The sequence below is a fragment of the Eptesicus fuscus genome, chromosome 9 (assembly GCF_027574615.1).
Source record: "Eptesicus fuscus isolate TK198812 chromosome 9, DD_ASM_mEF_20220401, whole genome shotgun sequence".
NCBI classification, from domain to species: Eukaryota; Metazoa; Chordata; class Mammalia; order Chiroptera; family Vespertilionidae; genus Eptesicus; species Eptesicus fuscus.
Window position 1 is genome coordinate 20836769 of NC_072481.1, and position 26566 is coordinate 20863334.

Here is a 26566-nt window from a genome sequence, read left to right on the forward strand (position 1 = left end):
AACGGATTTTACAGGTTTATTTTTAAAAAACAGAAACAAATGGTTAAAAAAGTCCTTCATTTCCAACCCTGCCAGGGGTGTGAGTGGGGAACAGAACAAGCTGAGGAAGGCAGCCACCTCTTCCCGGGAGAGGCCCCTCTCCCCCCCGGGGAGCTACCGAGAACAGGGCAAGTCAGAGGCAGGCCTCACCCTTCCCGCCCTGACTCCTCCGCAGGCAGCTCTAATTGCTGCTAGCAGGTTCGCAAGGCCAAGTGTGGGAGTGGGAGGCCAGAGGCTGCCTTCTCCACATCAGCGGTCACTCCAGCTCTTCTCTCCCTCAGAGGTTGTCTGGGCCTCACCACTGGGCTCCCAGGGCGGCGGGCAGGAGGCTCAGCCTGACCCAGCCCGCCCACCAGCACTGTGGCCGGCAGCTTCTTTAATGCTGTGACAGCAGGGCAGTCGGGGGACTTCACAGTGTGGGGAAGGGACTTCAGAGGCGTCATGGCCAGCCTGGAGAGGAGCATCTAACTGTCGCCTTCTGATCTTGCCTCTCTGCACGGGGGCCGCCCTTCGTTTCTATTCCCCATCCTGAGGCCGAGTGGAGTCCAGGACAAAGCACTAAGTGGCTGTTTGCTACAAAACACCTGGAGATGCAGAGGGTGGCTCTTGGCCTATCTGTCAGTCCAGGTTCCCACACAGTCATACAGTCACACACACAGCGTTTAAGGCGTCTGTGCCAGCAGGCATGGCAAACTGGGCCCAGCTTCTCTCTCTCCACCTGCAGAGGGTGAAGGGGGAACACCTGGCTGCTTCAGAAACAAGCTGAAGGGGGAGAAGCTGGCGGCAGGAGAGTTAGCCAGGCCTGGAGAAGGAAGTGGGAGGAAGGCAGGAAGGGCTTTCAAGGCCTCTATCCAGGCCTGACGGCTGCCCTTGGAAGTAACCCAACTCAGGTTGGGAGCCCTGACCATATACCCCCTGGAAAATGGGGGACAGAGAGGGGAAGAGAGCGGGGCTAGAGTGTTGGGACTTTGGAGGAAGCCAGTGCTATCAGTATTTACAAGCATAAAGCCCCATCTTCTGCGCCACCTACCTCTCTGCCCCTCCCACAGAAAGAAAGGCCCCTGAGAGCCACTAGGAGGTGCCAACACCTCCCTACCAGCCATGCCCCACAGGGAGAGCCCCTGCCCTCCGACTGGCCCCACGTCTGGGCCCCTCAGGAATGTCTGTCTGGCTCTGCTCAGCTGGGTGGAGGCGTCCTGGGCCAGAACCGTGGCTGCCCGGCCAGCCCTACGAGTCCTTGAGCATGTTGATGCGAGCGTAGATCTTCAGGGCAGGCCCCAGTTTGATGTTCATAGCACTCATCAGATGGTCCTCCTTGAGCAGCAGCAGGGCCTGCCCGTCGATTTCTTGGGCACGGAATTCCTCTGCTATCTCCTGGCAGCCTGACAGGGACACCACCAAAGACTGTCAATCAGAGCCCCCAATATTCACTCTGGCAGTCCCTGCACTGCACACACGTTTCATTTAGTCCTCACAACCACTTCCTTATTTTATAGCTTGAAAGGCTAAGTGACTTGCCTAAGGCAGCCGGATTCCAGGATGGCCCCAGAAATCACGCCTCCTTAGTCTCCATGTAGTTGTTCAGAGCCCTCCCTCAGTGGACTGGCTGACCTGGGAGACCAATAAGGTGTTGTGGGAGTGATGGCACGTCATTTCTGAGGCTAGATCATAAAGGGCGCAGCAGAATCCACCTTGCTCTTTTGGATAATTTAGAGTAAGCTAGTTACCGTGTTGTGAGGACACTCAAGCAGTCCTCTGGAGGCCACACGGAGAGGAACTGAGGCCTCCTGCCCATAGCCAGCCCTCCATGCCATGTGAGGCACCGAGAAGTGAATTCTCCGGCCCCAAACCTCGGACACCTCAGCTCTGGCTGACATCTTCACCGAGACCATGTAAGAGACGCTGTCCAGAACTGCCAGCTTAAGCCACTCCATGTTCCTGACCCAAGAAACCTTTAGATAATTACTCTCTTAAGCCACCAAGTTTTGGGGTAACCCGTTTCACAATAAAAGTAACGCAGGTTTTGGTACTTAGCAAAGGGCTGCTGCCATAACAAAACCCTAAAAATGTGGGCGTGGTCTTGGGAGCACCAGTGGGTGGGCACTGAGAGGAGAGTGTTAGTTAATGGCTAAGGCGCTTTCACAAGACTGGACGTCTGATGGCCTTTGAGAAACTCCTGGGGAGGCTTAAAGGAAAGTGAGCAAACTTAGTGGAAATTGGAAGAAACGGATCCTTATTATGAATTAGAAAATGCAGCCACATGTAAGTTTAATATATCTAATGAACTGAGTGGTCCAGCTAACGTTTTTAGGCAGAATTTTGAAGGTGTTGCCTGGCTGCTGCTTTTTAAAAAATAATATATATTTTTATTGATATCATTGATTGGTTGCCTCCTGCATGCCCCACAGTGGGGATCGATCCTGCAACCCGGGCATGTGCCCTGGCCAGGAATTGAACTGTGACTCCAAGTCACTGGTTGACACTAAACCACTGAGCCACACCAGCCAGGCAGCCTGGCTTCTTATTGCTGCTTAAAACAAAAGGAGAGGAGAGAGGTAAGGTAAAGGAAAACTGCTCTAAAGGAGCCAGGATTTGCTGGCTTTGAAAATCTCTAGCCTCTCTATATGGCAAATGATGCTAAAATTAAGAAATGGTTTCTAGGCAAAGATCAAATACAAGGCATGGTCAAGAAAAGATGGTCTACAGATGAAACTGAGGCTGTGACTTCAATCTTTTAAGACCTCAGAAAGATTTAAGATGCTGCCTAGAGCACAATTCAATAAAACAAACTCTTGAAGGATGTTATGGGAGGGCCTCACAGATCCTCTCCACCCAACAGCAGGGCTTCTATGCCCATTCACTGTCCCACAGCTTCAGAAGAAGCCCAATGTAGAGAAAGTTCATCCTGAAGACTTTCGTGAGTATGGTTTTTGTCTTATGAAGTGAGCCCCCAACAAGATACATGGGGAGCCAACAAATATTTTAAGAGAATCATATTGGCAGAGTGCTGCTCACTTAAACAGAAAGAGTCAGAGGTAATACAACCTGAAAAGCAGCAGGAAATAGGCTGAGAAAACTCAGGCTAGCTTTCCTAGGAGAGGAAGAATGACTCAGAGTAGAACCAAGAGTTAGAATTACTCCCAGGCTGTGAGTCCTAGTGAAGGAAAGGCCAACATGTGCCCCGCTAGATTTAGGGACTGCTGCGGCTCCATTTCCCCCTTTTTGAATGACATGTCTACAGTGATTATCCTATACCTATCCCACCCACTATATTTTGAATTTGTGAAGGGGAAATGGATAACCTATCTCTAGTTCTCAGGTCTTTAAATTGAGAGGAATTGTTTATTTGAAGAGTAGCCTCATCCGTGCCTGGTCCTGAGTTAGATGATGAAATCCTGGATTTCAAACTGCTGCTGCAATGGAATGAGACTCAAGAGGACTCAGTAGGGGCTGAGAGTGTTTCTACATGAGGGAGGATATGAGTCACTGGGGGACTATGTAAGCACCCTCCAAATAGCTTCCAATAATCCTTGCTTCCCTTTCATGTCCTCATGAGTTCCCTCACAAAATGAACAGGGTTTACCTGGGTGACCAGGAAGATGCTGTGAAACTGACGGTACTGTGTGTGCTATCTGAGCCCAGATCGTCAAGGGCACAGAGGCTTCCAACTTGCTCTCCTGGAACAATGCCTGTGGCAAATACTGGCTGCCATGTCATGAGAAGACTCAAGCCTGAGTGCTCCGAAGAGGCCCATGTGGAGAAAGGGCCTCTTGCCAACAGCCATACCCTAGTTGAGAATCATGTGTGAGGCCCCAATCAAGCCTTCAGATGACCTTAGCCTTGACCTGTCGACATCTTAATCAAAATCTCAAAAGGGACCCTGCGGCAGAACTGCCCTCAGTAACTGTGTGATAACTAACACTGGGTTAACTGGCAGAGCCGGGTTCTGTCTGACTCAGAAGTCTGTGCTCTTGACAACTACACCCCACTCCAGGCTCTGAGTATCAGGCCTGTGGTTGCCATCAGTGCCTGACCTGGTCACTGGCTGGGTGACACTGGCAGGAAGACAGCAGAAAAGCTTTGGTACCCCACATGGTGTGCGGTTTGTTTTTCAGGGTTCATTTCTGGATTCTAGCCCTCAGAACCACTTGCGCTCCACCACACAGGCTTCTGTGGAGTTCCCAGCTAAATGCTGCACTTTCATGTCTTCATGCCTCAAGCTGCTGCCTCATGCATCACTTCATCTGGCAAGGGTCTACCTGTCCACCATCACTCAGTTTAAATTTTTTGAACGGCATGTCTACAGCAGTTATCCTATACCTGTTCCTGACGTTCCTGACAGATTTCCCACACTCCCACCTGTCACTCCTCCCAACCTGCACAGGAGACACAGGGTTCATTACATTATCCTCTCTGTGTTTCACACATAAATATATTCACACACGTAAAGATATCCAGTAAATATATCCAATTATAGCTTTAAAATGTTTGTGTTCTGTGCTAGAATGTAAGCTCTAGCTAGGAAAACTCATCACCATCATCTTTGCACCCCAGTTCCGGAACCTGAGTCATTAACTGAGCTGCCTAATCTTTCCTGGTGGCAGAGGTGAGGTCTCTCACTCCCTCTCATCTCTCGCCTTCCGTGCAGGCGTGGAACCTCCAAGGGCCTCACCTGGCAGAGAGCGGATGAACTCGTAGACATCTTCTACATTCCATTTGGTGGGCTCACTGGGCAGGAAGTGGTGTCCCATGCCCACCAGGTCCCGCATGTGCATGTCAGGGAGCTCCAGGTCGCGCTGGCCTTGTCGCCGGCGGGAGGTGGATGAGCTGGCTGAGATGGGTGACAGGGGTTCTTCGTAGCTTGAGTTATCTGAGCAACGGCTGGAGTCTTCCTGGCTATGTGTTAGCTGCAATGCAGCAGTAACAGAAAGGGGTACAGCGCCTGTTGGCTGGGAGAGAGAAAGGATGGGGGAATAAACCATTCTAGTACAGTGATGGGCAAAGGCAGCTATATTTCCCTCCTCTACTTGGTCTACTACCTATCTCTGAGTTCCAGAAAGTACCTTCTGTGCTGTCCCTCTTTGACCCTCGAGTCAGCACTGGAGTATGTGCCACACTTGAGGCCATGAAGGCAAACTGGGAGGGGCGATGTTGGGGCAGGTCCCTGAAAACGGAGTCACCTCATCGGTACCCAGGGATCTACATCAAGCATGTTAAACTCGCGGCCCACAACGAGGATTTTTGCAGCCCAGCCAATATAACAGTATGTAAGAAACGTTTTAATAAAAATGTCATAACTTAATTTTTACAATATCCTGTTATACATAATTATTAATAACGAACTATAACATTCGCTAATGACTGATTACTATAATCGTGTTGCGTTCATTTCCCTTACTCGCCTTACATGCAGGCGCACCATTTCTCTCCACTAATACTAGCAGAGGATACTTTAGCAGCAAATTGCCACGTCATTAGTCTTGTCCTGAGTTGTTTGGTGTGCACAATAGAGTTTTGCTTTTGGAGAGTAAGAAAAATAGTTTTATTTGCCTTATGCTTATTAATTTGTGCAATTACTCAGTGTCTGATAAGTTAATGCTCAAGAAAAAATATTAATTTTATTAAAATGTTCTATTATTTTATGTTAACGATTACTCATTTACTTTAGCCCTTTGTATTCAGCATGTCTCTATCGAAATAAACCTATGTTTCTATGAAAATTGAAGCTTTTGTTGTTTTGCGGCCACATACACTTACATCTTGTTTATTTGGCCCGTGTTAGCCTTTGAGTTTGACATGCTTGATCTACGTGAAGGGACATGCAGAAGGCTTGAGCTGACAGAGCATGCTGATGTGGGCAGAAAAGGAATGGGGCTGTCCCGGTGGTGGTGAAAAGGGGAGCTGGTGGGGACTGAGGATGGAGCTTCAGGCTCGGCCAGCCCTCTCACCTGCTTCTTGGTATCCTTGGTAAGTGTTGGCAGACTGGCTTTGCTGGCCCGACGGCGGTTGTGGGTCGTGGCTCCTGCCTTCTGCAGCTTGCTCCGGTCCGAGTGGAAAAGCCCCACTCGTTTGGTGCATCCCACATTGTACCTGCCCGAGTCAGGGGAACACAGGAAGTCAGCAGTCATAGGGTGCACAGCCTCGGGCAGAAGAGCAGCCAAGCTATGTGGCAAACCCATGTCCGTCTATTCACTCATTCCAATCCTAAATCTGTCACTTGGCACAGATTGGATCATGGAGATAACTCATTGCTGACACTTTCTCTGCAATACCAGCTGTGCTAAGAAACTCCTGTCCATTGTCCTGCTGGAGAGCAGCTTGGTGAGGCTTCACTCAAGTGCCCTGATCCCTCCAGCACAGCCTGAAGGGCTGAGGGCTGAGGAAGCCTTACTCTAGTTGGCCTGCAGAGCATGGGTGCATGGGGCCTAGAGTTGTTCTCTTTGGGGGGCTTCGGGCTTCTAGGTCAGCTGCCTCTCCCACCTTGGTACAAAGACCACAGAGGGTTCTAGAGTCGGAGGATCTAAATCCCAGTTCTGTGACTTCAGGCTCAATTACTTATCCTTCGTGCCTGTTCCCAAACTGTGTGTAAACAAGACAATAGCAACACCTGCCTCAGAGTTGTCTTGAAGGTTAGATGACACAACGGATACCGACTGCCCTGCACATGCAGGCTCTCAATCAACAAGGCTGGTTTTTACTAGGATCATTAGTTTTCTAAGCTGGTGGAAGCTCAGGAGGAACTGTCACTAGTGCCATGCTCGGAGGAGATGGGCAGGAAAAGAGGCTGGGCCAATGGGACCCAGGAGGCAGCCACACGAAAGCCCTGCTTCCTTTCTGTGCTTCCTCCCTCCCTCTGTGCTGCTCTCTCATCTGCTTGAGGGAGTTCTCTGGAGAATTAGTGACGCGATGCTGTTTCCAGGCAGGCACAGGAAATGGGGAGCTGGGTAAGCCACACCCTGGCCTCTTGGGATGGACTATTACTGAAGGGAGGTGGGACACAGGAGCAGGAAACAAAGGTGCAATCCTGGGGGAGGGCAGGGACTGGGCACAGCACAGGGTGTGGGGGGCCGAGCGACTCACCTTTTTGCACAGGCCATGGAACAGAAGCGCTTGGAACGCTTGAACTTGTAGGCAAAGTCCACCCGGCCACAGAGCTCACACTTGAGTTTGAGGGGAGTACCCTCCTCTTTGGATTCTGAAATGTATGAAAATTGTAAGTTTGGAGAACAAGCAATTGTCAACAGCCCCATCGCAGGGCCTCCCTACTCCGTTCCGTCAGCTCATGTCGCAGCTGTGACACACCACAGCTACCTAGCTCGGGAAATGCTGAGCCTTCTGTCACTGTTTTTGGAAGGGCTGTTTCCCTCCCTGGAAAGTACTCAAAGGGTCTGAGGATGCCCCTGCGACACTGACCATTCTCTTGCCTAAGTGCAATGAGCCTGAGGCGCCCACAGGTGAAGACGTAGCAGCACCCCTCTTGATCCTGGGAGAGGGGAGCTCAAAGGGAGCACTCCAGGTGCGGCCACAACTGAGCTAAGCTGGGTGGAAGCTCATGAAGGAACAACTGTCCTTCCCCACCCACCTTAATCTGTCTAGTTGGCTGCTAACCTGGGTAACAGAATCCAGGAGCTCTGTAACCTACACAGGCCCCTCCTTCCATTTATCAGTGGCTCAAGTGACAAGCGCAGTCCTTGTCTGGCCACCGAGCCTCAGAGCTGGGCCGTGCTGAGTGCAGGCTCCCGAGGCCGTGGAGGAAGGGCACGGGCGGCCCGGCTGCTCCTCAAGCCCTACCGCTCTCCAGCGACTCACACAGGAGAGTCCTGTGGTTGGCAGGAGGACAGGCAGGGCAGGGACTTCCCCCGTCCCTGCTTCCTAGGAGCTGGGAAGGCACTGGGGGAAATGATCAGGAAGCCGACATGTTCACACACTCCCTGGCTCCGAGTTCCTCCATGGATGCCAAGAAAGGAAGTGTGGGAGGCCTGCTTTCCCAGACTTGCCTCCTTCCTGTGTGGCTGCACACGCCCTCAGCGTCCGGGGTCTGAGATGCTCACCTTGCAGATAGGGCTCCTCCATCTCGGAGTCGGTGGTGGTGGTATGGTCCTGCTGTGCAAGTTTCTCAGGCAAAAACCCCTGTGCATACTTCTTTTTGAGATTCCCCACCAGCAGGGACGAGCGTCCCACCTAGACGACACAGTGACACGGAGGCCATGGTTAGCTGGGAAATGCTTCCTTGCCATCCAGCCTCACCAAAATTACATGTCTAAAGCATCCAGGCATAGATGCCAGCCCCTGTGTCATCATCCAAGTATGCCCTGTAAAAGGCTTATTTCGCCGTTTAGCTCACGAGGCAGGATGCTACTGGAGACTGAAGGGATGGCTTCAATCCAGCACCAATGGATGCCTTAAGAGGTTAGGAAAATATCTACCCTTCCCAGTGTCTAAGGGGCAGAGATTGGGGTTGCCCACACTGACAGCACAGTGTTCACATGCCACCAGGCAGGAACACAACCAAGGCTGTGTGTGGGAGTGGGGGGGGGAGGGTAGACTCAGCAACCATTTTAAAATTTCTTACTGTTCTCTATCTTACCACTGCCCTACCCAAGCCAGAAGTACACACAGCCATGGGTGACAGTAGGAAAAAAAATGGACTCTGGGCTAAGAGCAAAAATGCCCTCTATGGTTGCAAGGATCCCCGATTGGCTAATTCATTCTTTTGGTCCTCCCTTAGTTGCCTTTGTTCAGGCAGCCCCGTGGCCAGATCGCTAGAGCATTGCTGGGGTATTATTGAATCTGCATCTACCCTGAGAGACTGGCTGGTTTCTGGTGTTTCTCCAGGAGGCCAAGGGGAAGACCTAGTCCAGTGGTTGGCAAACCGCGGCTCGCGAGCCACATGCAGCTCTTTGGCCCCTTGAGTTTTTAGCAAAGGCCAGCTTAGGAGTACCCTAATTAAGTTAATAATAATGTACCTACCTATATAGTTTAAGTTTTAAAAATTTGGCTCTCAAAAGAAATTTCAATCGTTGTACTGTTGATATTTGGCTCTGTTGACTAATGAGTTTGCCGACCACTGTCATAGGCCTAGAGCTACTTAGAGCTAAGGTGCTCCAGGTGAATTTCTTTGCCACAGGCCTTGACCGACCTCCAGAGGAAAAGAGGACAAGAACCTAGGTATCCTTTGGCATTTCAGAAGGGCAGGCCACCCTTCTCAGTTAATCAAGCGTAGTCTTTTGCTGACTATTCAAATCACTTAGGGATCCAAAAATGAGCAGGAGGCAGATGGCAGCCCGTGAGGATCGTATGTCTCCAACAGTCAGATTCTTTTATCACAGGAGGGGCTATATGTGCACTGGCTCTAGGCTCCTCCCACCCACACAGCAGTACCACCTGTCCTCACCAGTCTGCACTGAGCAGAATCAGCTTTGGCTGCTTTGTTCTAATAAGCCATTTTCTTGATTCCTTTATATTTCCCTTTGGTCTTATGCTTTAACTAGAGGCCCGGTGCACAAAATTTGTACACTCGGAGGGGGGGTCCACCAGCCCAGCCTGTGCCCTCTCGACAGTTGGACGTCCTTAGCACTGCCACAGAGGCAGGAGAGGCTCCCACCACCGCGGCTGCACTCACCAGCCCTGAGCCCAGCTTCTGGCTGAGCGGCGATCCCCCTGTGGGAGCACACTGACCACCAGGGGGCAGCTCCTGCATTGAGCGTCTGTCCCCTGGTAGTCAGTGTGCGTCATAGCGACCAGTTGTTCCCCAGTTTGGTCAATTTGCACATTAGCCTTTTATTATATAGGAGGATTGGAGACACTTGACTGTACCCTTTCTGAAGTGCCCTCACTTTCATTCACTCCCATTTAGAGGCTCTGTCCCCAGCCACAACCCTAATCTCTTCGTTTCAGTTGCACCTCAAGAATTCTCTTCTGAGCAGGTTCCTTTTGTTCTCTGGCCAGTTTTGCCATGCAGAGGTTTTGGTATTCAAAACTGAATGGGGTTTCATTTCCCAAAGTCCACCAAATATGCCAAGGTGAACTCCCTTCTAACCAAGGGGGTCACACAGCACGAGGCGGGACACAGCTGAGTCTGTGTGTGGGAATTTCTAAACGAGGCGTCTTGCCAATTATTCCTAATCACTGACCCCTGTGGACCTCAGGAAGCTGCTCAATCCTAGAAAGAAAATGGTTCTGACATTCCTTTGGGGAAAATTAGCAGGAAAGAACAACTATTTCACATTTTTGGAAATTTTACATGGAAACATAAAATATTCTAATACACATCCAAATTATACTTAAAAAAAAAAAAAAGAAAAAAGAGGGGAAAAGAAGTAGTCCGTACCGGGAAAGGCTCCGCCCCCTCCTGGATCACAAACCCTTCGATAACATGCGTCAGGATTTGGGGTTTCACAATGGCCTGTGGTGGTTTATTCTCACCATTCTGGGGGGCAGTGCCGGCGATGCTGGAGGCAGAATTTCCGTTCCCTGAGGTCATGCCGGGGCTGCTGAGGTCGGTCAGTGCATGAACAATGCCCTGCCCTGTCTCTGTACGGGGAAAGTAAGGAAACACAAGCAGGGGAGGTCAGAACCGGGTCCAGGCCAGGAGCACAGGGGCTCAACACGAGCCCGGTACCTTCGGTGGAGCCAAGCGACAATGCAAACCAAGCAGTGCCCTCCCTCAACCACCTATTGGATGTGGTGTCAAGGGACACACCACCAGGTGTGACTCCAATCAGTTGTGCAGCAATGCAACTAATCAGCTGGCAGTGTTTCGTTGACTTCCAACTGTGTTAACAATTCAACTAGGTCAGTGGTCGGCAAACTCCTTAGTCAACAGAGCCAAATACCAACAGGACAACGATTGAAATTTCTTTTGAGAGCCAAATTTTTTAAACTTAAACTTCTTCTAACGCCACTTCTTCAAAATAGACTCACCCAGGCCGTGGTATTTTGTGGAAGAGCCACACTCAAGGGGCCAGAGAGCCGCATGTGGCTCGCGAGCCGCAGTTTGCCGACCACGGAACTAGGTGAAACAGACAAGAATCTTGCATTCGAGGTGTTAAGAACTTGGTCAATATTGATATGGACAAATAAAGTAACATTCAGTTCAAGGGAGAAAATATATTCAAACTGGTATCTGAAACCGGATTGAGAGGCTGAACTAGGCAGAAAGCTAGGGGTATAATAGGGTTTTGGGGAAAAGAACCTTCTATGAGGTTCCCTGGAAAAGGGTTAGATTTAAAGTGTCCCGTGAAATGTCAGAGTACTAAATCCCAGAAATCAATGCAACGGGAATTTGGGGAGCTGAACCCCAAGTAAACACGGTAACTTAGATCTGACTGTTCAGAGCCTGGGACTCGGGTCACTGCATGAAGATACACTGCTCCATTCTCCACCCAGGAGGCTGCGAGGCCGAGCGGAGGCCTTCCGTGCTGCTGCTGCTGGTCCTGTGCTCAGTCCAGCCTCTTGCCCGTCCTCAGCTCCATATCGATCTGATGCTCAGCCACCAGACTCCTTCCCTCTGTGGACAACCTTTCCTGAGCTCTCCTCTCCTGGACCCGCTGGCCTTCCTCTGAAAGACCTAACAGAGTGCTCCACAGCGTGACGGGTATCCATACAGAACCACACCGCATGGCCGCCCTGCTCCACTTCCAGCAGCACCTCTCAGGAGTCGTTTTAGAGGTGCCAGACTTGGTCACCTCACTTCTGAACCTCTACCCCCTTCTCAGAGCCATTCTCTACCACCACCAGCTGCCCAGTAAGCCTGAGGTTGCCTTAAACCTGGAACTTCCTAAGAAAGGGGGAAAAGGAAAGAAAAAGCTTTTTTTTTTTTTTAACTGCAACAGCCTATTGAGTATAAACCAGTGTGTATTTGCGTGTTACATACTTTAAAAACGATTTCAATAAATTTATTAGCTAAGCAATGTCTGTACAAAACTTTCCATGAAGATGCTCTTATTTCATGTTAAAGGTCCAAAACCCTACCATGGAACAGGGTCTAATTATGCATCATGGAGAAATAAAAATAACTCATTTTAGAAAAGCTTTATAACTGGCTCATTTCTTACAGTAGCCCTAATGCTCAGATAAGCCAGGATAAATCTTTTTTGATGAGTTGGTGGCTACCACACATGCTCCAGGACTCAGACCTGCCTAATTCACCTCTAATAAACTTCACTGCTGAGCAGGAGTCATCCAAGATGTAACTGATGGACTTTTAAAAAAAATTCTTCTTGGTTGTGAGAATTATTTACAGCGTTGGCTCTTTTTGTACAGATAGAAACTTTCCCCTCTTTTGAAATCTTTCTAATGTGTAAAGGCATGTGGGAACTGAAAAAAAAATCTTTCCTTCACAAACCATGAATAACTAGGTGGACTGAGTTAATCACATAATCAAGTTACCTTTCTCTGCTCTTAAACTTTAAATATTTAAGTCTGCATTGACATAACTAGATTTTCTCTGCTTTAAAAATGTTTTCAAAATTCAAGTTAAGTATATATTTTATTTAAAGTGATGACTAGATGATCATTAGAATGCTTACTGTGTAAGTTAAAATGTTATTGTTAGATGATGGCTATTTTTTCCTCATTAGAGCCCAGCAAACATTCTCTGATTCCTCTCATGAACCATGGATTACAGAATCAAGATGAGAAAGTCTGGGCCCCAAATCTATCTGCTGTTAATTCCTGCCCCCTTACCCTGGCTGTGTTCCTGAAGACCACACAGAACAAGGCTAATCCTGTTTGTGTAATGGGCTGGGGCCTGTCTTAGAAGCTGGTCTCTCTATCACTGAAGGGTCAGTGTCAAGTCCTCATTGTTTTTTGAGCCTCGGTTTCACTGGCGTAAATGAAGGACAATGACAATACTTACCTCACTGTGTCGCTGTGAGGACTAAATGAGATAATGAACGAACAGCAGTGCAATGCTAGCACACTAGGAAATGCTCGGGTGTCATGAAGAATGTCGCTCATGACCCCAGAATATTTCTCTCCTCCAGGCCAAACTCCCTCTGCTCTTCCAACTGTTTCTTGTATATAAAAAGGATTCAAGTTCATCATCATCCTAGGTCTTCTTGGCCTGTATCTTTTTAAGTCTACCCAGTCACTGCAAACATAATCAATGTATTGGTCTAAGAGATCAGGTTGATTTTTGTTATATTAAGAGAACAGGTGGAGGAACATTAGTGACTTCCATATTTTAGTTTATAATTCCTTTAGTTTATGAGTCCATTGTTCCCTGAATTCTGGGGTCACTCCCACCTCCTGCTCTTTTCACTGCTACTCACCACCATACAGCCTCTGATCCTTGTCACCTTTCATGGGATCTCTCTCTCTCTGCTGGACTCCTCCCCTTCCCCTCATCCCTTCCCTCCTGCCTCCCAGATCTGTGCCTATTAATATACACTGTATACAACTCTTTGAGGTCAGATTCTTTCCTCATGCCAAATACAGTGGTGAAAGATACATTCACCAGCTCAGAGGCGAGAGAGCCAACAGACGGAGAAACCCTTTCTCCATAACATTAGGAACTATCACTCCCGTTATAACTGGGGCGGGCTACAGGAGACAGAACCCAAGGGACAGAAGAGCGTGTTTTATGAAGACACGGGTTTGCAGACACTGCTTCGCTTCTCGTTCATCTTGTAGCAAATACCTCCTCATCTGCTTTAGTAACAAAGGAGTTTGGGCTATTTCTGGAATGACAAAACACAATCTCACCCCCGCCAGGCTCAGCACACTGCGATTAATTTAATCTGCTTCCCCACTCTCCCAGACTGCTCTGCGGCCTGCTTGGGGAAAAGCAGCTTAATAGGGAAACTTGCAGAAACCTGCCCTGCTGGCCCGGAGGCCAGATAAAAGACCGAGACAAAGCAATACTCGACCGTTTGGAATCCGTCCTTTCTCAATTCTCTGGATCAGTCCTAGGCTGTAAGGGATTCCCAGGGGTCTCAAATACCTTTGTACAGAGTTAGGCCCCTGGAATCTGAAAGGGGAAGGCCCGGACACCATGAGTCCAGGAGGCTGTGGGAGGGCCGTAAAGCCAAGCCTCAGTGGTGCTGGTGCTGGGGGAAGGCAGAATCTAGCCTTTAATGGAAGCTGACCGTAAGGGCCAAGTATTCAGACCAGAATGAACAGAACAGCATGTCTCAACCTTTCCGGTGCCTCGTCTCACTCAGGCTCTGGCAGAAAGAGCCCCTATAGGGGCGGGATACAGTGGGAAGGACCACAATGGCCTTGCTGTGACATGATCTGCTTCACTAGGCAGAGCAGGTTTCTTAGGCAGGGGCTATCTTAGTCACCTCTGTATCTCCAGGGGCTAGTGCAGTGTCCACTATATGACAGATCCTTACTGTCTGTTAAACTGGAATGTATGAAACCCATGGTTTCAACAGGTCTCCCTAGTCTCAAAACAAGCAACTTGCCAGCAGCTGAGATTTTTAAATTACTTCCGAGGCTATAATGATTTGAGAGCAGCTAGGCTGGTGCCTGTCTATAAGAGTGGCATTCCTGGGTACCTGGCTATAAAGAAGCATAAGAGATATTCCTTGGCCCACTCCTTCCTGTTAAGGCAGGGAAACATTTACGCCAGCTCCAGGCACTTGGAAAGGCACGGTGACCTCTAGGGGTCACATGAAAATGGCCAGGTCCGAAGGACCACTGGTAGATGTCCAGAGAGGCTGAGCTCTCCTGCCCTCTGAAGACAGAGGTCATGCTGGCCCCAGCTATGCAAAACCTGGACTGGACCACTTCAGAACCAGTTCTGATGTTCTTTACATGCACAGATAAGACATCATCATCAGTTATTCTGGAACACGTTTAGTACTAATATTTACTGTGGCTATTTCAGACGGCCTGGCTGCTCATTCTATTTGCCTTGAAGACCTGACTCCAGAGGAAATGGGGGGCAAGCACAGCTTCTCCTTCCACCCCCTCAGCTGGACCAACACTTATTCCCTCCTTTCTCTAGACACGAGGAGAGAATTGTACTCGACAAGGCTTCTAACTAGCCTTGCTTGGCTATAGCAGGAGCAAGCCAGAGCTAATGGAGTTAAAGAATTCAAGGAAGCAGAGTAGGTGATAACATGGGTCATTTGCCTGCAGCAAACTCTGCTGGGCAAATGGGAAAACAAGGCCACCTGTGCCACACAGAGCGTCCTCTCCAGGCCCCTTCCTGGCTCAAGTCCTGCTCACTATGCCCAGCCTAGCAGGCCAGACACGACGCCTGGAGGGTGACAGCAGGATTCCTGAAGGACTCACTCGGGGGAGAGAGCCTGAGTGGAGCACCTGCAAAGGGACCCCCGGGACACCACATCCCTGCGGGAGAGCAGCTGACGCAGCTGTGCCCGGCCTGAGCGGAGGCAGAACCACAGCACAGGAAGCCCAGGGCACACGGCAGTCCTGTGGAGAGGTCTGGGGGCCACCCTTTAGGATTTCAGTTATACTGGGGCCCCTAAAAAATTAGTGTCACTCTGAAAGTGAGGGAGGTAAGCTATTTCATAAGCACCAATCTGTGGGCGTTCCTCCCCCTTCCCCCTAGGGCCGTGGTCGGCAAACTGCGGCTCGCGAGCCACATGCAGCTCTTTGGCCCCTTGAGTGTGGCTCTTCCACAAAATACCACGGCCTGGGCGAGTCTATTTTGAAGAAGTGGCGTTAGAAGAAGTTTAAGTTTAAAACATTTGGCTCTCAAAAGAAATTTCAATCGTCCTACTGTTGATATTTGGCTCTGTTGACTAATGAGTTTGCCGACCACTGCCCTACGGGAAGGGTAGGAAAATGAAGTGGGGGGCAGTACGAGGAGAAGAGGGAGGGAGGGAGGGAGGGAGGAGTGGGGCTCTATCCTGGGATCCTGACAGAGTCCATCAATTCAAGAGATTGATTTGGTTAACAACCTTCTTTAAAATGCAAATATACACCTGTGGTCATTCACACCTCACTGTGAACCACTTAGATAAGCTTTCTTCCCAGAGTAGGGACAGAAGGTTCAGTGGGAGGCGTGGGGGTGGAGAGTGATCATTTTGGATCCTGGGTGCGAGATCACAGATGATTAAAGTTAGAAGGGCCTCGTATAACATCTTCATTTTCCAGAGGAGGAAAAATGCGCATAGTTAACTGTGCATTTTAGAATCAAAGAGGAATAGATGCAATTTGTTTGGAAGACAGTATCTTCTAAACACACAGAAGGAGCTCTTGGTGGAGGGAAAATTGTAGGACCCTTCCTACCCTAGGGTCCCCTGGGTACCAGAAGGCAGAAAGAACCAAGGCCAAATGTTTGTTAGTTTTCCAATCCTGCTAAGGACCAAGCTGTCAGACATCCAAGATATCCCTGCCCTGAGGACACACAGCAGGCCCTCACACACACATGCCACCCACATTCTGCTCCTCAGGGCACCTTCCTGGCTCTGCAAACAAGAGCAGCCCGACCTGAAGTACCTCTCCGCAGAGGGAAGTAACAGAGGGAAGTGACGCTGTGGCAAGGAGGATCCCTTTGGGGAACATTACTGAGCAAAGGGGTGAGCTGGCCGCAGAATGAAAGGGAGGCGGAGCCAGGTGGCCCCAGACCTGCCCTCAGTGTCGCTGCACAATGACCTTGTTGAGTCTGGGTTAAGAGGATTGGAGAGCAGACATGCTTCTCGGATCTTAAGCATCTGGGCTGAGTGACTCTGGTTAAGGCATCTGTTAGGGAGGGCTCCTCCTCCTCCCTGGCAGCCATTACCATACAGCTGACTTTCATGCTGTCTCTTAGGACACAGGCAAAGAGAGCAGCCCTTCTCACTCACCCACAATCCCCAGCTAACGTGTACATAAGCTGAATTGTAAACAGCTGAATGTTTTCCAAGCTGCCACCCCCAGCTATGAAGGAATCAATGGAGCGAACAGCCACCTTCCCCCATGCGGTTCAGGACAACGGAGCTGGAGCCGTGGGGGATTTCCAAACAGCTGCAGGAACTGCTTCCCAGCCAGGCGGGTGCTGCAGCTCTACAGCCAGATCACACTCAGCAGCAGCATCTGCAGGACCACGGGGGACGTCCAACAGGACAGGTCAACACACCAGGAATAACAGCTACCTCTGACTTCAAGGAGTCAGTCAGGCAGGGTTTTCAAAAAGAGTTCTGCTTAAACGGGGACGGTCCTATGTATCCCATGCCGAGGTGGAGGCCCCACATGTTCTCATGGCCCAGTGCTCTGGCAGCCGCTATGGTTTCAAAGGAGAATGCAATCAATGGGAGAGGAGAGGCATCACCATGGCAGGAGGTGAAAGGAGAGGGGCACAGTGGAAAGAACACTGGATCTGGTCAGACTTGGGTTCCCAGTCTGGCTCCATCATGGATCACCTGTGCAGCTTCAAGCATTGGTACCTGCTCTGAGCCTCAGTTTCCCCATCTATAAAAATGAGATCACTGCCTGTCTTGCAAGGTTACAGCAAATATTAGAGTGTAAGAAAAACACCTGGCTATGATTGCATTTAGAAGCTGGGCTACATGGAAGTTAAGACTTTGGGATCACAAAGACTCTAGGCTTAAATCGTATTTTGTAATCCTGGACAAGTCACTCAAGGCCTCAGTTTCCTCATCTACAAAATGGGGTATAATCTCTGTCTCATGTGGCTTCCATGAGGATTAAGCTAATACAGGTACAACACAGTGGAACTGACCTGACTTGGCCATAGAAGGGTTACATCATTGAGATCTGAGAGATTAGGAAACCAGCCTCTTATAGCTAAGGGTAAAATCATGGGAGATGAATTTATAACAGTTTACCCCCCAAAAAAATATATCTAGAAATGTTTAGTAAATTCCCTCATTATTTTCAGGGTAACAAGAAAAGGCAATGATGCCTTACTTGGTTATCAGCTGTAGGGTCATTTAGATAAATGGCTGCAGGATGGAGGAGGGAGGGAAAACACTAAGCCTCAGTTGTCTTATCTATATAATGGGCTGGATAATACTTACCTTGCAAAGCAATCCTCCTGATAAGTTCAGTTCTTGGAAAACATAGCCCGCACTTCCTTCCTGTAACCATTGTCTAAGCTTTCCCTCACCCTACTTGGCTACAAATCAACTGATAGAACAGATTAATACTGATTATCGGAGTCCTGAAAATGTGGACTTAATTCATTTTTAAAGTATTTGATTCACATTAATTTTTTATTAATTTAAAGTGTCATTTGCTTTGTTTAAAAATGTCTTAATATAGCTGGTGTGAACTTAGACCATGTATGATGGTTTCAAATATGCTAAAGATATCACTAACTAGGGATAATTATATAGTATTTGAGACATAATAGCTATGCAACTAAAACTTTAAAAATAACTCAAAGCAGTCACGAACTCTCACTTTCTTGCCAACAGTCTCAATACTCAGCATCAGGTCTGGTCCTCCTAATGCACTGGAGAAGAGCTGGCATCTAAAACAAATCTTTTCTTAAGAGGAGGTATAATAACTTTTACTGTGAAGAAAATCATTCAAGAAACAGATACTTGCTTTAAAGAAAATCATAACAGCAACGGGCACTCTTTTCAACATATGGATTCCTCTTAGAGCACTGGCGATGCCTGTTTAATAGCAATCATTTCTTTAGCAGATGTAGAAAGAATGTGCTCTTCTTTTGGACTTACCTAAACTAAAAAAAAATCAATGAGATTTTTTTGGAGACTGGAGACTCAAAGAATAAGAAAGCCCATCCTTTTCCACTAACTATAAATAATTTGGAAGGGGAAGAAAAAATATTAAGTTTATCATGCTGGCTAAGATGGTTTTACACTGAATCACAAAGCAACAATTTATTATTTAAATTAATGCTATGTTTCTTACTATACTTTTACTCTTCAAAACCTAACCATTTTAAATTGCATAATTATTAACTATAAAAACAGCCCATTTCTTGACCATGTCAATTACATTCTACTTTTATTATTGATGGGGAAAGTGTCCAGAATCTGTAAGACTTCTGTCTTGGATAAACAAATGGTTGATTATTTTCCTATCTATTCCCAAAGTGTCAGGAAATTGAATTAAAGATGACCTGTGTCTGAATATTTTTTCATATGAAGTCAGTGATCTAATGTAGCTAGTAATTCAAACTGCAATTTAAAAATAAGTCAATGCTTCAAATGAAACATACACCTATTTAAGTTGTGAATACATAAGTTATTTTAAACAGGCACTCTTTCTAATTTAACAGAAAACATATTCAGTCTTTTAAACTGGGGACTCACATTGTAGTTAAACCATTCCATAAAAAAACATAAATCTACATATGTTCAGACCTCTGCCTTGAGGGGCAGTTCAGCTTTGATATCACCATCAAACAAGTTGCTAAATCACTGTGGAGTCATTTCTGTTACTGGCACAAAGGACTCACCAGAGTTGATTGCATAAGGCATCCAGTCCTCACCCTGCACTTCCATGGGGGCGGAAAACACAAAAGCATCGCTCTGCAACCACTTTTGTGAGCTCCCTCCTGACCACAGAAAAGCAACTTCATCTTCCAGTTGCAAAATGGCATAAAAGGAGTAAGAGAGAAACTATCATTTATGAAGACTCACTTCCCTACTCTCATCTTAGTAGATGTATATTTTTGGAAGAGAATCTTTTAGTGGGCGGGACCAAATCTATCTGGAAATTAAGTAGCATTGAACAGCTGGGAGAACTTTAATATAAACTTGGACTAACTCAAGAAGAGGGGGGAAATACCCCTTGGTAAATAGCATATTAACAGAGAACAGTATTACCAGAACTGGAACCACCATCCTTTTCCCGTTTTTTGTTTTTACTTTAACTTTATTTTGGCTTGCTGCTCCATGCTATCTGTGAGTGAAGGGCTTTCATAGGAAGTGGGTGAACTTTATTCAGCAAATGGTTACCAAATGACTAGCATGAGGTCCACAGACCAAAGAAGGGCAAAGACTTAGAGGAAGAGTCTAAGGCAGGCATACATTCACAAAGGGAAAAAGATGAAAAAAACATTCATGAACTCTTGATTCTGAGATAGTAACTGGTTTTTGTTTTTCTTAAATAAGAAACCCCAGGGAGGGGGGCAAGCTGTGTGAAAGCACACAAGACCAGAGGCCAGAACCGTTCAATTTTATAAGATGACTTATCTATTTATTCCTCTTCTCTTAGTCTGTTCTCTCTCCCTCTGAAAAATCAGAACCAAGGGATCCAAAGTATCTGAGACAGGAAATGAGTAAGGCAGGAAAAAGGATGTGGTCTGAAAAAGAGTGGATTCTGGGGCTGAGCCAGAGCAAGTAACAGGCACAGGGTCATAGATGGGGGAAGGGGTTTTGGTGGCAGGAAGAGAAGTCTCAGGGTCAACTGGCTCAGACTAGAAAGCCAGGGACAGAGGAGGTATGTCTGGAGAAGCATTAAAAACATCTTCCTAAGAAGTTACCCACCGCTGAGATGCAGAGGAAAGATGGCTGAAGAGACCTACAGCCAGGAGAATCATTACTGGGACAGAAAGAAGAGCTGGAGTTTCCTTTTCTCCTTACTTTAAAGAAAGTGGAATAATATATAGTGAGTGCACTTAACACGGTAAATTAGAAAGAGAAGTGGAAAGGGCTGGTAGGTGAGTATATCATGAATTACCAATGTTCATTTAGCATCTATGGGCCACATATCAGTAAAACAACAGCTTAAAACAAGAAAAATAAAGAAAGAAGGGGGTGAGACCAGGAGAGACTGCTCACAAAAATGCAGTTGGATGCCCTGGCCGGGTGGCTCAGTTGGCGGATGGCTCAGTTGGCAAGAGCTTCATCCCAACACCAAAAGGTGGCGGGTTCAATTTCCCCTCAGGGAATGTGCTGGGTTGCAAGTTTAATCCCCAGTTGGAACCTATGCAGGAGGCAGCAGATCCAAGCTCCTCTCTCAAATCTCTCTCAAATCTCTCTCTCAAAATCAATGAAAACATATCCTCAGGTGAGGATTAAAAAAAATGCAATGGGATAACTGAGAAACCAACTCAAGGACAACAGAAAAGTGGACTAGGAAACTGCCTACCGTCTCAAGACTAAGGCTGGAGAAGAAAGGTCTCTCTCTTTTTCCCAGTGAGTATGGGAAGAGATCCTGGGTGGGCTGGGAGGCAGAGATCACGTGACGAAGAGTGCCTGGGAAGGGCAGGTGCCAAAGAGCACCACTGCCCATCTGCTGGACCCTCAGTGAAACAAGCCAGCCCTTGTGAATGAGCCAAACCAGAAAATCTGGTTCCCGCCGCGCAGGGACTGGAACGTGGGTACAGAAACAGTGGAAAACAAGTTTATCCGCTGATTCAAAAGTGTGGGCATTTCCAAATATAGACCCAGATGTCGGGGCTGTGTGGAGAAATCACTTTTATGTTTTCCTCAGTGCCTAGCAAGTGCTTCCTTTATATGAAGAAGCCCAACAGAGGTCTGTTAAATGTAACTGAATGAAACCAAACCTACTTAAGAAACTTGTGCAGGCAGGTTTCTTAAGACTCAAGATGGAATCTCTTGTCCTACAACCAATACAGTAAGTTCCTTTCTATTCTAGAGTCAAATGACATAAAGCCCTACATCCCTTATGACTTACACCTGAGCCTTAATCAATGGACACTGCCACGTGTCTGCTTCCCTGTACTGGTATAAAAGATGGGGAGGGGGCAGAAATAAAGGAGTAAGAAGGCACTGCCTTACACCCCTAGAAATCCTGGCAGTTCCAACATTTGGGTTGACTCAGAAGGGGAAGAAAAATCCCAGGTGAATGATAATTGGATTACCCAGTTATGCTCCAGAGCCAAATGGCTGGAAAAGGCCAGGACAGCAGGGTAGATACAGCTAAAGTGACTATTTTCTAAATCAAAATCAAGACACACGGGCTGACAGACAATAGATGGAATATTTTACATTGGGGCTGTCCTAGAAAAATCGAGGGCATATGGCGGATTTAGGTCGGGAGCTTAGTTCACTACAAGGATCCTCTGGGCCCAATATGCTAATAGGAGGGGATTAAAAATCAAGGATGGGAGACATGGAAGGAGAAAGCTGTCCCTGGTAAAGCAGGAAAAAGAATGTGTGTCTGAAGACGGCACAGGAAGCAGGTAAACATTCTAAGTATGGAGCAGGAAGGAAAGGAAAGTTGATCAGAACTGAAAGCATGTCAGCTGTGTCAGTGAAAGCTGTCCAGGTATCAAAGGCGGGCGGGGAGGGACAGGGGGCACAGACGGGCAGAAGTTCAGATTGTAGCTTCACCATTCGTTTGCAACCTGACCTTGGGCTAATTATTCCCTCTCTGTGCACTTCCATTTAAATAGTGAATTTCACAAACCCCGATGTAGAGGACCAACAATATTAGTTAGTATACCATCATTCGGTGTGAGGAGAGAAAATGCTCTTCTGAAAATGGAAGAGAAGAGCAGCCAGACACAGAACAGCTTGTCCCTTTCCATCCAATTAAAAACTGAACCAGATTAAAAACAAAACTCCCCGGCGAAGCCTCAGGCCCTCCGAGATACAAGTCCCCCATCGATGGAGCACAGCAGCCTTGCCCCTTAAAAGGGACGGCCATCCCCGGCAACTCGCCGTCCGGGGGACGGGGGCGGGGGCGTGCGGGGGACTGGGGTAGGGACGGGGACACACGGAAGCGTGGGGCTCGACAGAGGCTTCGGCGGGAGTGCGGGACAGGGAGGGTCCCCGACGAGGGACGGAGGAGCAGGACACCACTCAGGCGCCGAGAGGGCGAGAGTCGCGGGCTGGCACGGCCTGGCAGCCGAGTAGGCCCGGGCCGGGAGTGGCACCGAAGGGCGGTGCCCGGTTTCCAGCGCGAGGAGCGCGGGCCGCGGACCCCTCCGGGCAAGAACCCCTCCCCCGCACGGGCACTGACCTGTCCAGGGCCCGGCTGGGCCTGGCCGGGCGGGGCCTACGCAGCCCCTCGGCCGGGCGCCGCCTCGCGCGGAGTCCCGGGCCCGGGCGGGCCGCCTCCTCTCCGCCGGGAGCCTCCGAGCCGGGGCCCGGGGCTGCCGCGGCGCATCCGACCGCACCGGCCGGGCCGGCGACAACAAAGGGCGGCGGGGGCGCGAGGCCGGGGCGGGGGCGCGGGCAACGGCTGGATTGCGCGCGCGCGGCGGGCGCTCGAGGGCTGCAGCCGCCGTGGAGACAATGCGGCGCGTCCCGGCTGGGCTCCCGCGGCCGCCTCCGCCGGGGGCGGGGTGATGCGCGGGGCGGGGCCGGGGCCGCGCGGGGCGGGGCCTCCGGGAGGCGGGGCGCCGGCGCGGAAGCCGGGCCGCACGCTTCCTTTGTGCGGTCGCCCGGCCCCGCCCCGTGCCCTCCCGGAGACGCGGCGAGGCCCGCCGCGGTTAGGGACCTGGGGTTTCGGTGTGGGGGGGCGAGCGGCGCCACTGGGACGTCTGCCCTCGCCGCGTCGAAAGTCCCCAGAGGCGCGGTGGCCGGGGCTCCCCCTGGGCCAACACGGAGGCAATAATAATAACGGCAAGTGATTGCCTGCTTAGTGTGTGTCAAGCTCTGCGTGCACGCACGCGGCGTGTTCGCAATAAGCCCACAGGAGTCATTATCCTCCCACTGGGAACGGGATCGGAGAGGTTAAGTAATGACCGAATTGACCCGGCTGCACCTCCATAAACGGGAATAAGGCCGACTCTTTAGGCTTACTGTGAAGGTTAACTGAGGACATTTCTACAAAGTGCCAGCAGTGCCTGGCACACAGTTGGAGCCTAATAAATGTTCCTTTCTCTTCCTAAACCACGCTGCTTTAAACGGAATTGTCCTGGCGAAGTACATTCATTCAGGAGATATGCTAGGAGCCGTGGGGGATACAAAAGCCATAAGTGAGTCACAAGTTCACTCCCCGCTCCCAGCTTTGTGCAGAGTAGACAGCACGAATCTCTCCATGATTGCTCTCACTATTCCCAACATTTCCCCAATTTCTTGACCTTTTTTTTTTTTTTTTGCATTCATATTCTCTCTCTTTTCCCACTAGGTCTCCCTCATCCCTTTGTCTTTGTTTCCACGTTTTACATTTATTTTATGTTTCCTGATTGTTCACTCCCTTTCTTTTTCCTATTCCCTTTCCCCTCTACTATTTTTCAAATTTCCAAAGCCTTTTTTTCATTAATGTTCACATTTCTACCTTTACATTTCTTAGATTTATATTTTGTTTTATAAAAGAAGGTAACATAGGATCAAATACACAACTTCTCTCTATTCTCCAAACATGCCCACACTTTCCTGACTCCCTGCCTCTACTTCCACGACTCTCTCCTGGAATGCCCTTTCCCCGATTCTGCATGTCCAGGTCCTACCTATCCTTCAATGTCAAGACTCAAGAACAGTGGTCAACAAACTTCTGTAAGGGACCAGATAGTAAATATTTTAGACTTTATAGGACATATGGTTTCTGTTACAACTACTCAGCTCTGCTGTTGTAGCAGGAAAGCAACCATAGATAATATGTCCATGAATACAGGAGGCTGTGCTCCAATAAAATTTTATTTATGAACACTGAAATTTGGATTTTTTTTATAATTTTCATGTATCATGTATCTTAAACATCTTAAAATATAAAAACCATCAATAACTTGTGGGCTGTACAAAAAGCAGTGATGAGCTGGATCAGAGTGGCTCAGTTGGTTGAACATCGTCCTGTGCACCCAAAGGTTGCCGGTTCGATTCCCAGAAACATACCCAGGTTATGGGTTCAATCCATGGTCAGGGCATGTACAGAAAGCAACCAATTGATCTCTCTCTCTCTCTCTCTCTCTCTCTCTCTCTCTCTCTCTCTCTCCACACACTAACCCCCCTTCTACTCTCTCTAAAAATCAATGGGAAAATATCCTCAGGTAAGGATTAAACATACACACACAACACACCCCCCCAAAAACAAACAAACCCAAGTTGGTGATTTGATGGATTTGGCCCTTGGGATATAGTTTGTTAACCTCTGCTCTAGAACAATGCCACTTCTCTGCAGTCTATCCTGATAATTTATACTTGGTAGTAACTTTTCCCTCTTATTGCACTTACCTATAATACTTCTATAGCATTTATCACATTTTAGTTTTTATTGTATATGTTTTTCCCCGTGAACTTAGCATCTTTCCCAGCAGAACTCTAGCTCCTTGAAGGCAGGGTACAGATCTTTTTACTCTATGTATTACCTCCCATCCCACAGTGCTTTGCACAGAGCAAGCATTCAAATACATACAGGATGATTATACAGTTAAGTACTAGGTGGCTGACCATTGTTTCCACTATGCGAAGCTTACTTCTCTCTCATTAGATAGTCCTTCTGGGACAGGATGCCTGGTTATGTGTATACTAGAGGCCCGGTGCACAAAATTCGTGCATGGGGGGGGAATCCCTCAGCCCAGCCTGCACCCTCTCCAATCCAGGACCCCTTGGGGGATGTCCCACTGCTGGTTGTGGGATTGAGCCTAAACTGGCAGTCGGACATCCCTCTTGCAATCCAGGACCGCTGGCTCCTAACCGCTCACCTGCCTGCCTGCCTGATTGCCCCTAACCCTTCTCTGCCTGCCTGCCTGATCGCCCCTAACTGCCTCTGCCTCAGCCCTGCCACTGTGGCTTTGTTCGGAAGACATCCGCTTTATCTGGTCTAATTAGCATATTACCCTTTTATTAGTATAGATTATCTTGATTAAATTACAGAAAGAGATTTTTGAGGTCTTTGTAGACAAGATGGAGAAAGGTAGGCAAATGTCAGTTCATTTAGGGATTGTTGGATAACAAATACTTGAACAAAGAATGTTGATTATCACCAACCTATAGACAGGGCATGTGTCCTCAGTTGGGTCCTATTCAACATTTCTATCAGCAAATTGGTTAAAGACAAAGAAAACATGCTATATAATTTATAGATGGCAAAGTTAACAGAGGTATTATGTAATGAATAACAACATTCAGATATGAAACATTTCTGTCCCACCACATATTCTTTCTGTGCCTCAGTTTTCTTATCTTTAAAATGAGGATGATAGCCCTAACCGGTTTGGCTCAGTGGATAGAGTGTCGGCCTACGGACTCAAGGGTCCCAGGTTTGATTTTGGTCAAGAGCATGTACCTTGGTTGCCGGTACATCCCCAGTAGGGGTGTGCAGGAGGCAGCTGATTGATGTTTCTCTCTCATCGATGTTTCTAACTCTCTCCCCTCTCCCTTTCTCTCTGTAAAAAATCAATAAAATATTTTTTTAAAATGAGGATGATAAAAGTTGCTTCAGAGGGTTACTGTCAGTATTAAATGAGGAAATACATGTAAACCCTGACAGAGAGGGCCAGTAAATGTTAGCTATTAACTATTACCATTTTCTTACTGGGCTGGAACTCTGGGCTATGGCTATATTCACAAGATATTTAACACATGTCATTAACTATACATTGGCTCAAAAGAGAAACTGTATGAGTTTGAGCCTGGGGAGACCTGGAATGAGAGCAGTCCATGTAAAAAGAAACCTCAAAAACAAAAGCAGACACAAAAGCTGACCCAACCCTCTGGAATTCAGGGGACACAGTGCTCTGTGACCCAACAGTATCATTTCCCTGGGTTGGAGCAGT

At 48.3% G+C, this 26566-nt stretch overlaps 1 protein-coding gene across 5 annotated transcripts in view; it reads right to left on the reverse strand.

Annotated features, from left to right (window-relative positions):
• The window catches only part of PHC2 (polyhomeotic homolog 2), a 46429-nt gene continuing 19863 nt past the window's right edge, over positions 1 to 26566 (reverse strand). For all 5 annotated transcript variants that reach the window (XM_054720394.1, XM_054720395.1, XM_008156974.3 and 2 more), the window contains 6 exons: positions 10370 to 10572; positions 8091 to 8220; positions 7120 to 7234; positions 5988 to 6129; positions 4712 to 4988; positions 1 to 1421 (listed from right to left, as the gene is read on the reverse strand). In XM_054720394.1, coding sequence (XP_054576369.1) covers positions 1267 to 1421; positions 4712 to 4988; positions 5988 to 6129; positions 7120 to 7234; positions 8091 to 8220; positions 10370 to 10572 — 1022 coding nt within the window. In that variant the 3' untranslated portion in view covers positions 1 to 1266. The remainder of the gene's footprint in view (positions 1422 to 4711; positions 4989 to 5987; positions 6130 to 7119; positions 7235 to 8090; positions 8221 to 10369; positions 10573 to 26566) is intronic.